This window comes from Sinohyriopsis cumingii, chromosome 3, assembly GCF_028554795.1.
Source record: "Sinohyriopsis cumingii isolate HCF-2022 chromosome 3, ASM2855479v2, whole genome shotgun sequence".
Classification (NCBI taxonomy): domain Eukaryota; kingdom Metazoa; phylum Mollusca; class Bivalvia; order Unionida; family Unionidae; genus Sinohyriopsis; species Sinohyriopsis cumingii.
This window is the reverse complement of record NC_142963.1, coordinates 106,985,131-106,997,719: the sequence shown is the minus strand read 5'-3', so window position 1 is coordinate 106,997,719 and position 12,589 is coordinate 106,985,131. Positions and strand designations below refer to the sequence as shown.

General features: G+C 35.0%; 1 protein-coding gene across 1 annotated transcript in view; it reads left to right on the top strand.

Annotated features, from left to right (window-relative positions):
* Positions 1-346: 346 nt before the first annotated feature.
* LOC149803492 (AP-1 complex-associated regulatory protein-like) overlaps positions 347-12,589 on the top strand; it is a 45,955-nt gene continuing 33,712 nt past the window's right edge. The window contains exons 1-4 of the mRNA XM_089953215.1: positions 347-522; positions 7,853-7,904; positions 8,409-8,429; positions 11,640-11,665. Coding sequence (XP_089809341.1) covers positions 479-522; positions 7,853-7,904; positions 8,409-8,429; positions 11,640-11,665 — 143 coding nt within the window. The 5' untranslated portion in view covers positions 347-478. The remainder of the gene's footprint in view (positions 523-7,852; positions 7,905-8,408; positions 8,430-11,639; positions 11,666-12,589) is intronic.

Here is a 12,589-nt window from a genome sequence, read left to right as displayed (position 1 = left end):
GCACCTTATTTACAACATACAGTTTGCTTAATGAATTCTGTATCAACTTCCATGTATCTTAATATTTTCATCCCCAATATTTGGCAAGCTAGGATCATTGCTAAATCTGTATGACAATTGTTAGCTTGCAAAAGGTTTATAATTTCCTTCAGTAGAAAAATTATCATTTTGTAGTCTCGTAATTTGGTAATTTATACCTTTTAATTTATTTTTTTATTATTCAGGATTGATTTGCCTTCTTTTACACTCATCTCTACATTTTTCTCAGGAAAAACCAAGGAGTTATCCGTATCGAGACCCTGTTCCTGCATTAGTCTCTGTTAAATGAGTTATTTCCCATGTTTTTCCGTTTTTAGCCGCGATTAGGAAGTTGTCTGCTTGTAGATTATGGTATCCCGTTCGTGTTTATCGTTTTGAGTACTTACGAAAGAAAAACGGCAAACAAACACATTTTATGATGAGCTAGCGAATTTAGAAAATGGGATGTTGCTTTTCTAGGTTGTTTGGAAAGCTTGACAGGAGGTAATTATTTTTGCGTTGAAATTTTTCACCCATGTCGGGTGACGTTGACTCCCCCTGTAACAGCTTGACATAGTCACGTGTCGTTTCTGTAGTCGTCGATGTTATCAATATGATGTTGTCGATGAAATGTCAGTTAAAATGTGGCATTGTATTATTTAATGTGTTTAAGGAGATGTCAATGCTTCTTAGAGAGATTACCTCTGTAAAACATAACTTTAAAGGTGTCATTGGTTTCTTTTTTATTGGGTTTTCTGTAGCTATCGCTCCTCAGCCAGGAAATTCATAGAAAACCTAATAATAATAATAATAATAATAATAATAATAATAACAATAATAATAATAAAAATATAAAAATTCCAAAACGGATAACGGAATGAATAGTGTATTTTCAATGCAGAAATACTTTTTTTTCTTTAGATACAGACTCATGGAAGTGGCTAATAGACACTTTATTCTGTCAGTTAAAAGGGTTGTCCTACAGTGTAAGACATTGACTCTGATATTTATGTATTGGGGTCGAGGTATTACTGTCTAAATAAAGGTGCTGTGAAGCGTGTTCCAGTGTCGATTAACATCGGAACTAAAAGTCAGATTTTCAGGAACATCTCACACACTTGGCATCCCATATTTACACTTCTCTTCAAATTAAAGTCATAATGTTTTGTCAGACTTTACTTAATCTGATGTTGTTTCTTTCTTTCCAGTATATTCAAATTCTCACACAAGAAAATGGACTTGTTTTCATGTCCCATTTTAAGTAAAAGCGTTATAAGCATCTTGAATGAAACACAGCTATCTAAACATTTTCTTCAGTACTAACATATTTTTATTTATGTTAAAGAAACATTCTTCAGTTTAATCTGATTTTGGCATTCACAGCTTCCATCACATTTCAGCTAACTGAAATGTAGGCCAATAGAACTTGAAAATGCGTCCATATGCTACACAGTGCCATAATTTAGGCAGACCTCAACCCCCAAAACATGAATATCAGGGTCAATACCTTACATCATAGAACTTTAAAAAGGGGATATTTGATGATAACATCCTTCTCAGCTCTGTACTAATTGTTGTATACTACCAGTACATTTAATCAATTGTAACTTAACGACTGTAAAGGGGACATCCTAAATCCTTCACAGCCCCCACCCCCCATGTATAATTTAAGTACCATGCTGTTTTTTTTTTTAAATAGCAACTTTTAGTCAGAGTTTCTCCATTGCTTTTTTTTGAGTATACTTGAAAATTGAAAAGTTCTCATAAACAGACTGAAACCCCTAACAGAGGATGTCAGTGCTGTAGAGCAGGCAGGTTTCATTGTGGAAAGACACATTACATAGCAGATATTCAACTTCTGCTTGATTTGAGACAAGTAGGTGCAACATCAACTGTTTCACTTATTCATAAGACTTCAAAAAAGCACTTGACCAAGTATGACATGGAGCATTCTGGGTTACTTTGAGAAAGTTTAACACGGAAACAAACTCACAACACATCCAAGAACTTCAAATAAACTGAGAAAGCAAAGTCCATGCAAATATTGTAGTATGTGAGTGGTTCTCAACAAAAATGGGAATATGCCAAGGCAGCTTGTTTTTTCTTATGCTGTTTAATATCCTCTTGGAGAACATCATAACAGAAACCCTGGAACACTACAAAGGAACTTTCTTACAGAATGTCATCTCATTCAACAACCAGAAACTGGAGGTGCTGGGTAAGACACTTCAAATACTTTGGATGTACCGTCATAAATGAACGGTTCAGTAATACAAGTAAAATCTTGAATTGCCCTGGTTATAGCTGCTCCCTGATATTGTTACAAGACAAAGGTATCACTACCAAGAACAAAAGTCTACTGAGAGCACTGGTACTGTTGATGCTTCAGTATGGGTGTTAAACATGCGCTTTAAACAAAGACACTGAAAGTTGAAATGCAATAATAGCATCTCCACCTACTGCAAAACAAATGAAGAAGTGCACAGTACCATCCACAGCCATTGGTAGCTATGATATAGGGTTGAAATAATATACCTATGCTATGAATTGATACATAATGAGATACACAACCTGCAATATGATACATATCACTATGCATAGTGAATAAAGAGGCAAATGGCTAAAAATTATTCATGGTAGTTGAAGATTACAAGAAAGGTTTATGAGATAACATCATTTTTAATAAATTCTCCACCTTGTGTACTGATGTGTGTATAAAAATGGCAAAATTATTAACACATTACACATGCCATGGTGACCTTACAGTCTGGAAAAAGAGAAAGCTTTTGATGGTTTGGCCGCTTCATCTAGTCATTAAGAATGGCCAGTATCACCGGATTGTCACTATGTGCCAAGTGAAAAGTGGACACCAATGCAGAAACTGGCTTGAAATTATCATGGAATGGACAAATATGACACTTAAAGAAACATTGCAGGCCACAAACGACCGCTGGATCTGGCTTGGAAAGATATCAGTAGTGGTACCCAACATTCTCAGCAATCACTGGATAGGTGATGGTGAGATGATGTTTGGATTTTTATAAATTTAGAGGAACAATGGCAGTTTGGGCTTGCTAAGGTGCAGTGCTGCTACATTCAACTATAGTTTTGAATGGACCTTTCATTTCTTATACTTCAATTAAGTTATTGATGCCAGTATCATATGCCATCTCAACATTTCAGTCCCTAACCCTTCATATCTGATTGCTACTTAGAGAAACCTCAATATGATATGTAGAACCAAAGTAATGTATGGCATCTAAGGAGACCTAACTTTGTTACCTCCTACATCAGTACAACTTGACAAATGTTTGTGTTTATTGCTTGACAAACAGGCCCCAGCAACCAAGTGCAGGGTATAAATTAAGTGTTTTCTACGTCTGATGGTCTTGGTGACCAGTTTCACACTGCTAAAAGATAACACCGTAAGGCTACAGGATTTGGCTTAAATGTACACCACTTCCACACTTCCAATGACCTTCTGTCTGGTTGACCTTCTGGACCTGCTTGAAAATTTCTTCCATGACAGAATTCAATAAGATAAGCTTGACAACACAATTTCAGTTGACTTGTACAGTTGTGATAAAGAATATACATAACAGCTTTTAACAGTATTTGAACTTGTCTCTATGGATTTGGTACATAACAGTTGTGATGAAGAACACACCAAAGTCATGTGAAATTGATCTAATTCCAACATCACTGATATTTGAGTGCTTAGATTCAATGTTGCCATCACTGACTGATGTTATCAATATTTCTCTTTCATTGTGGTAATTGCCATCATTTTTAAAAACTACCATTGTAAAGCCTCAGTTGAAGAAACCAACACTTGACCAAAATGATTCAAAGAACTACCACCCTGTTTCTAACCTTTATTTAAATAATGTAAAAAGGCTTAGAAAAAATCCCAACATGTATTTCATGTGAATTAAAATAGTCTTTTTAGCAATGTACAATCTGCATATTGCCATCACCATAGTACTGAAACTGCCCTTCTGAGAGTAGTTAAAGACCTCTGCTTTGGATAGTGGAAAGATTACAGTTCTAACCCTCCTTTACTTGTCTGTGACATTTGACACAATTGGCCATGATAATTTCATCATCTCCAGCATGTATTTGGTATTCATGATACAGCCTTACTATGGTTCAAGTCGTACTTAATCAAGAGGACACAAATTTATGTAAATGGAAAACATTCCAGCCCAGTTGATTTATGTTTTGGTGTTCCACAAGGCCAAGTTCTCAGCCCCGCTCTCTTCATTCTTTGCACTCAGCCACTCTCAAGTGCCATATTATTTTCATCCTATACTCTCAGCCATTCTCAAGTGACTGTGTCATAGACCAACATCCGGTGTCTTACCAATTCTATGTTGATGACACTCAAATATACAAATCTAGCTGCCCAAGGTGTTAATTTAGTTAATCTTTGCATGGAGTAGCATGTAAGACCAAAACTGGAGCTCACCACTGTGGTCTGTCTGATGCACATCTCTCCAGGCATCCCTGGGTCCACTTTTGTTCCTTCATCTCCTTCTCCACTCTCCTCCTCCAAGTCTCTTTGGGTCTGCCTCTCTTTTGTCGGCCATCTGGGGTCGATCTGAGGGTGACTCTGGGCAGGCATGGAGCTGATTACGATTGTCATCATAATCGTCTGTAATCGTAACTGTAATCATTTTCCAAGATTCTGCACCATATGGTATGGTACTCATGAGATATCTCTTGAAAAGCCTGATGTTAGTTTTCATACTGATGTTCCTGTTCCTCCATGTACTGTGAGTGATGCAACTACTTGACTGACCTTGGAAATTCTTGTATGTATTTCCTCTTCTGCATCTCTATTGGTTGTCATTTTGGGGCCCAAATAGAAAAAGATAGGTGAAGTTTTCTACTTCTCCTCTTCATTCAGCCTGTTTTATCATTCAGTTGTTCCTCCTGATGTATTTGTTCCTCCTGATGCTGATATGCAGTCCAAGTTTGCTTGCTATGTGTGTCAAGTCATTGATCTTATTCTTGGTTTGCATGTCCTGATGTCTGTGTGAGAGCAGTGCAGTGTCATCAGCAAAATCCAGATCATCCAGGAGGCTGGTAAGGATCCAGCGAATCCTTCTTTCCTGACTGACCACACCCTTCATGATCCAGTCAGTTCCAAGTATGAACAAAAGTGGAGACAATGAATCCCTGCCTTACTCCAGTTCCCAAAGGCCTCAGTCAGTTTATTATTGCAGATTACTTGTCATGAGAACTTGCTGTGCAGAATCCTTTTTATGTTTACAATTTTCTGGGGAACCCCATAATGTATCTGTATGTTCATCAGGGATTCCCAGTGTATGATGTCAAAAGCTTTCTTCAAGTCAATAAAATTGGTATATAAAGGTGCATTCCACTCCTGGGTTTGTCCTGAGATTTGTCTCAGTAAAAATATGTGGCCTGAGCATTAATGTCTAGGTCGAATACCAGCCTGTTCCTGCTGAATGTGTTTGTCCAGTGCATCTAACGTTCTTCTGTGGATGATTTTGCTGAAGACCCTGCTGGTGCGAGAAAGCAGAGTGATGCCTCTCCAGTTGTTACAGTTTGACAGATCTCCTTTGTTGGGTAGTTTAATAATGAGCCCAGTTTTTCATTCTTCCCATCTAAGGTGTAGAGAGGTGTACTTCCAATGTGAAGTCATGGACGACATATAACAAGCTGCAAAGAAATGATGATAAAACTAATGCCATCCTGATAACTACACAAAGACTTTCCCATTCACATTACATCAAGCAATAAGTATGAGGAAAACCAGCATTAAATTCATACAGTCAGTACAGAACCTAGGTGTCATCCTTGACAGTGTTCTCTCATTACACCAAAATGTAATGAACATATCCAAGGCTGTATATCAGGAGCTGAGATGCATCAGCTCAGTTTGCAATTTTCTTTTGGTCGATGCCACTAAAACAATTATGTATTTCTTAGTACTTTCATGACTGGACTATTGTAATTCACTTCTATCTGGTTTGTCTCAGTATCAACTACACAAACTTCAATAAGTTCCTAACACGGCTGCTTGGATCATCATTAGAGTATGAAGAACTGAACACACCTCCACATGTTCTGTAACCTTCACTGGCTACTAGTTCATACCAGTTGAAACCAGAATCAAACACAAAATCTGTTCGTTATTTTACATTTTGTTCACTGGCTCCAGTTCATTATACCTATCTGACCTAACCCATGTGTATACCCCCTCTAGAAACTTATGCTCCTCTTCTAAAACTAGTATTCTCATTGTTTCCACTGTAAAAACAAAGCAGAGGTCTGGCTACAGTCTTAAAACTATGAGTCCACTCCTCCCACTAGTAAAAATTGCAATCCCCTACCAGAAGCATATTGGGCATACCTGAAGTGGCTAAATTTCCATATGAGAAAGAACATTGGTTGCAATTGAGTTTAATTTTCTAACTTCTTTATGCCACTGACATATAGCTCTTTTTTGTCCAGAGTGAGACTGAATTATGTAAGGCCAAGGAAAGGTCTTATTCCAAGCACTAAGCTAGGCATCACACACTTTCTTACATCTGGCTAGAGTGTTCCATGTGAACTATCAGTTGCAGCGACTTGAGCACTCTTCTGAATTTTGTTACAGTCCGTTTATACCCAACGTACTTATCCAGATTTGCAAACAGCATTTTGTCTAACTCTCAGCATGTCTTGATTTTGAGGCCACATGTTTTAAGTTTATTCAAACAAACAGTATAGCATCAGATATTGCTGCAGTTAGTATAAATAACACCAATTTGAAATGCTTTGTCATAAACTCCTGTAGCAGTTTTGGTAAATTGGGTCAAATCAAAGGTCATTGTTTGCAATTTTATTATTTATTGCGACTTGTATAATAATCAGCATTCTAAAATTGATATTAAGATAACAAATCTTGACTTAAGTTTTAGCCGTACTGGTTTGTGAACATAATTACACAGACAAGTATGAATGGATATTTATCAAACCCAGTTTGTGGATAGATTTCATGATGATGCCATATAAGTAACTTTGTTTCATTCCCACAAAATATTTAATTACAATTTAAGCTAACTTAGCATGTGGATAAATCTTGACATTGAGACAAGTTCAGTGTTTTTCAGTCCATGATATGTTCAGGGTCAAAATTTGTGACAGAATTTTTGTATTGTTCATACAGTTATATTGTGAACAAATTAATTTAAACAATTAAGAATATATTTGTGATACCAGATTTGGTGTGTTGGAGTTTCTCGAGAATTTCAGAGATGGTTTCAGTACTCAGCAAAAAAGAATAGACTTGTAACATATTTCTGGAAATTTGTTTCAGAGAGCATCAGTTCATTCTATCAATATATTTATTTCTTATCCCTCCCACCTCACCCTCCACCAGCAATCCCACCCACACCCCCACTGTGCCCCAGGAATGATAATCCCAGATCCATTATATATTGTGTTTCCTTCTAGTATGCCTTCATATATAAAGTTTGGTTAAAAAAATCTGCTACAAAATATAACTGCAATTGAACTATTTTTATATTTGACCTTTGAATCCCTATCAAGAAACTACATGAGAAACCTAAAAAGTTGTACCAATCTCATTTATTTTTATAAATTCATGAACATATGTACAAAGTGTGGTGCTTTCTACCACTGTTGTAAGAGGAGACAGAGTTATAGTCAGATGGACAGACAGACATGGTAACACAGTATCGTTTAACCAAAGCATGGGCATATTTATTCACAAAATGCCTGATTTTTTTAATCTTTTGTTATGTAATGCTCAAAACATTCATATTTTCCACTTTATTTTAATTATTTTTATTTTAAATAGGCGCAAGTATCTTTCAACAAGATATGATGTTGAACGAGAGTCATCAGTTGAGGTGGGTATTTTTTTCACAAAGATTATTATTGTGAGCGATTTTGTTGTGTGAATTTTATCCCATATTTATCTTGATTCCTAGAATCTGCAGACTTGGTTGACCACTTGTCAGTGGTGTATTAGTTTTTATTTGCAGTAATTTTTACTTCATTTTGAAAGATAATGCAGAGAAGATACATATCCTGGCATTTATCATGGATTCACTAATTCATTTATGTGTTGCATCACAATTGTTGTCTTAAGTGCAGTTGTTTAATACTATGCTTATTTACTTTTTTTCAGCTTAGATTTAGAAACTGTTTATTAGAATTGGATAGAAACACTGCTTGTTAAAAATTATAAACAAAATAACGATAATTTCCAGTACATAAATGAATTGACTATGATGTGAACAGCTGTAATAGGAGAATACACTTTTTTCTCCATTTGGAGCAGTATTTTGCACATGTATTTGTATTAAAGAGAATAATTCAGGTCCATTTTTGCTTTCTTTTTCTTCTTTCAGTTTGAAAACTTAATGGATGATGTAAGTATTCCTGTCAGTAAATGAAAGGTAGTGAAGATTGATTTTGCATTGTAACTCATTCGGCTCTGGAGGTTTTTGTTGTTTTCGTCTGAAATGCGAGTAGGAAAGACATTTTGGGGGCTATTTCTGAATACATTGTAAAACATTGGCTTTCAACAGATTTTTCATGAGACTAGTGCCTAATTGTATTAGAAACATTGTTTTCCATTGGTTATTTTGCTTGCGCATGAGCAGAAGGGTAAAAGTTGGAGTTCTTTTTTTTTCTTCTTTTTTTTTTGCTTAATGGACCCATCATTTTTGTATGGAAACCACTCTTTATTCCAAATGCCCACCATATCCTAGTTTTTGCAAAGGTTCACCTGTCTGTGTGCAGTTCAGACCGGTATGCCTTAGGTCTAAGGCCAAAAGGTCTAAAATCCAAGCACACAATTGCATTCCAACCATGAGCGAATTTTGGGTGAAAGAAAAACGGGTTAAAAAAAAAAGAGGTTTTTCCCTCTGTATTTTGTAGTGCTATTAGAACTTTCAGATTATTTGGTATCATTGTAGAACTATATCTGCTTTTTTGTAATACCACCCACTTTGGTATATCTTAAATGACCTTGATGCTGCGGAGCTTGGAAATAGGCTACAGCTTCATCATGCCTACAGGGGGAATTGGGGCCGAATGAGTTAAGAGAATTCAAATATTTCAAGATTTGCACAGTATTTTATCTGTTTCTGCAGTTACATACATAACAATGGAAAATATATTGTTTCCTAATGTTTAGTTTAACTAATACATATCTGAGCTCCCGATAATCTTCTGCCAGTTGAGTAATTTAAAGAAATTTCTGACAGTTCTGAGGTAGGTAATTCAGAGAAGGGACAGTTGGTGATGGAAATTTCAGAGAATGGACAATTCAGAGACGGGACAATTCACATACAAAAAAAGCAGTTAAATTGATTTTTTTATATAAGTGTATATGGGTTCAATACACAACAAACGAAGACTGTTTTTTGTTACCAGTGATATTACTTTTTTAAAACTTTTTCCTAATCCATATTCTGTCACTGAATAATAGTAATTGCCATGTAGTACCAGCATAACTCACATAATTTGGCAATGTCTTAATGTCTGCTCAATAAGGCATAATCCTTTTGATGTTCAGCAGCATTCTTTAGCAGGCACATGAAAAGATGTGAAATGCAGCAACACTTAAAACCGGACTGTATTAATAATAATAATAATAATAATAATAATAATAATAATAATAATGCTTTATTTATAGAGGGTGACACATTAGTCAAGGACTATTCTTCTTTGAGGCCCTCTTAAGGAGCATATAGCATTGCACATTATATGAAGATAGCAATAATTACTGTTTATTTTAACATGTTTAGTATTAAAATACTAAATTCCATTATCTATTAGAAATACATGCATGCTCATGATATCTCTTCTTAAATACTGTAATATTTTCAGCTTATTTTACATGTAGTGGAAGCTTGTTCTACAGAACTGTACCAGAGTATAGGAAGCTCTTTTTAAATTGCTTTGTTCTTGGTTTTGTTGCTAGAAGGTTTTCATGTGATATTGATCTCAACTGGTATTGTGTTGAAAAAGGCTGTAGCTACAACATTAACCTGTGTATTTATCATCACAGTTTACAAAAAGTGAAAACAAAAGTGGCAGTTTTGAATTTTGAGTAATGATTCAGCTTTTCTGGATTTTTTAATGCATTTTGTTTACAAAAGATATGGTTTTTACATTCTGTTTATTTTAATATTGTATGCATTCAGTCATATGTTGTCATGTAGCTTAACTCAAACTGTGTAGCTTCTTCATACAAGATTCTTCTTTCATATTCTTATCCATAGATGTGTCGAAAAGAAATCAGTTCATTAAAGCTTATTTTTATATATGAGTCCTGTTAATTCACTTTGCGATTTTATTTGACTTTTCCAACTCTTAATTCATTGTTCATTAATCTCCAAATTGTCTATGAAATATCCCCTCTTAGAATTGCCCATTCTTCGAAATTTCTGTCTCCTAATTGTCTGCTCTGAATTGTCCATCTCTAATTTCCCCAGAATCCATTTATTGCGTCATACTTATTTGCAGTTGTTGACAGATTCTTTGGAAGGCTATAGATATGCAATTATGCAATTATTAATTTTCTGTCATTTTATTCTAGGCTTCAAGAATATAGCTTTTGTGTTTGCTTCATACAAGGAGTTTATTACAAATCCACTTGCCCAATACCTATGGCAAGCTCAGGTTCTCCTTAGGCAAACTCAGGTTTGCAGAGTACTTACCCATGGGCAATTCCAAAATTTTAGTGAGAGAGTGAGGATATGTTCCATTTGTAGTTGTTTATGTTGTGCAAGTCTTAAGTCTTGCCACAATACAGTACATGCATCAGTTCCTTTATTTAGTAATTATATGTACCACATTCTCTTATTGCATAATTGTCCACAGATTTAGCTTAATTTTATTCTTTGATTTTCCTGTTATTCTGTCCTAAACACATATAAAATGAAAATGAATTCTATTTAAAGATCTGACTGAAGTTGTGGCATTTATTATTTGTAAGCCTTACAAATCTTGTAAAGATTTGATGCAGTGATGTAATAAAGGCAATATTCCCCAATTTACACTTGTTCTTTGAGATCATCATACAGTGTTTTCAATTGATGTAATGCGAAATGTATATTGAAAAGTTTGAATTGTGATCTTTTCATTCTTCAAAAATTAAAATGTGAAATCTACATATGTAAGTTAAATTCTAAATATACATAAATGTATCTAAATTTTTGATGAATTAAAAATGTGTCGGTGAAAAATTATTTTATATGTCTTTCATCTATCGGTCAAACTTCGTTAGTTGTACATCGTATTCTTTTACTTAAAAGGATTTTGTGGACATGTGTTGACCCAATATAAATCTTTGGCTTACAATTCTGTTAAATCTTCCAGTTTCACTGATGCAAGTACAGTTAATAAAAGACATAAAGAAAGTAACAGTAAGTTGAACACCTATTGTTAATTATTTGTACATGTAATTGCTACATTATGGATGAGTAATTTTTTATGACAGCTTAGAAATATTTATATTGCTGAAGAATCAATTTGCATTATTTACCTCATAATACATGATAATTGGGGACAGTATAATTACACTTAAAATTGACCTTTATATGATCTATTCATTTATCTTTTCACTGCAGAACAATGTCCAGGATGAAATGTGCAAGTAAGTATACTGTCATTAGAAAGTCAAAATGTGCCTGATGAATTGGTAATAATAAGGCTGAGAAATGTTACCTATTGTGTTCAGATATTTGTCATGTCACGTGTAGACTTTAGTGTGTACAACTAACTCTGAAGGTCAGTTTTTCTTGTGTTCACTCTCATCTTTGTTCTCTTTTTGGTCCCACTTTTGATTAGATATTGTAATGAGAGCATTATCCCATGTATGAATGTAAACTCTAAATATCAATATTTTTTAGAGGTACACCGCTCCCTCGATAACTTGCGCCCGGATAACTCGCGATCCCGCTTTTAACGCGGTGTCCGTCTTGGCTCCCGATTTTTTCCAGAGAAAATGTATCTAAAATATCTTTAAAATATGCTGAACATGAAAAATTACGATAAGAATTGATACATTAAACCTTGACACATTGCTCATTTTATCATCGAAAATGGTGATTATTGCCCGTAAAAATATAATCCATATTTTGAAATTTTTAAGTTCTAAATAAGAATTAATTTCAGAGATCTCGAAAATGCTTAATTACGCTTATTTGGAAGCCAATTTTTGATCGGGGATGCAGAAAATCACTGAGGCGGGAGTCCTCCGTACACATGTAATAGGTGCGCGGGAAAATTCAAAGATTTGCCGGTCCTGTTTCAGCCACCTGCTTTGTGGGAAAATGTGTTGATCAGTTAACTGTGCTGATATTTACAACGACAGAATTCAGTGACTGAAAAACTCTTTGATGTACATACATGTTGTCATTTTATAAGAGTACATAAAAAAAACCATGATGCAATAGCTAGGCGGCTAGTTAAAAGGCTTTGACTGGCGGCCGATTGAGAAAATGTACTGAAATTTAGTGATTGAATTCAGAGGCAGAAAGACCCAGTTTTAAAATCCTAGCGAGACCTCTGTTTAAAG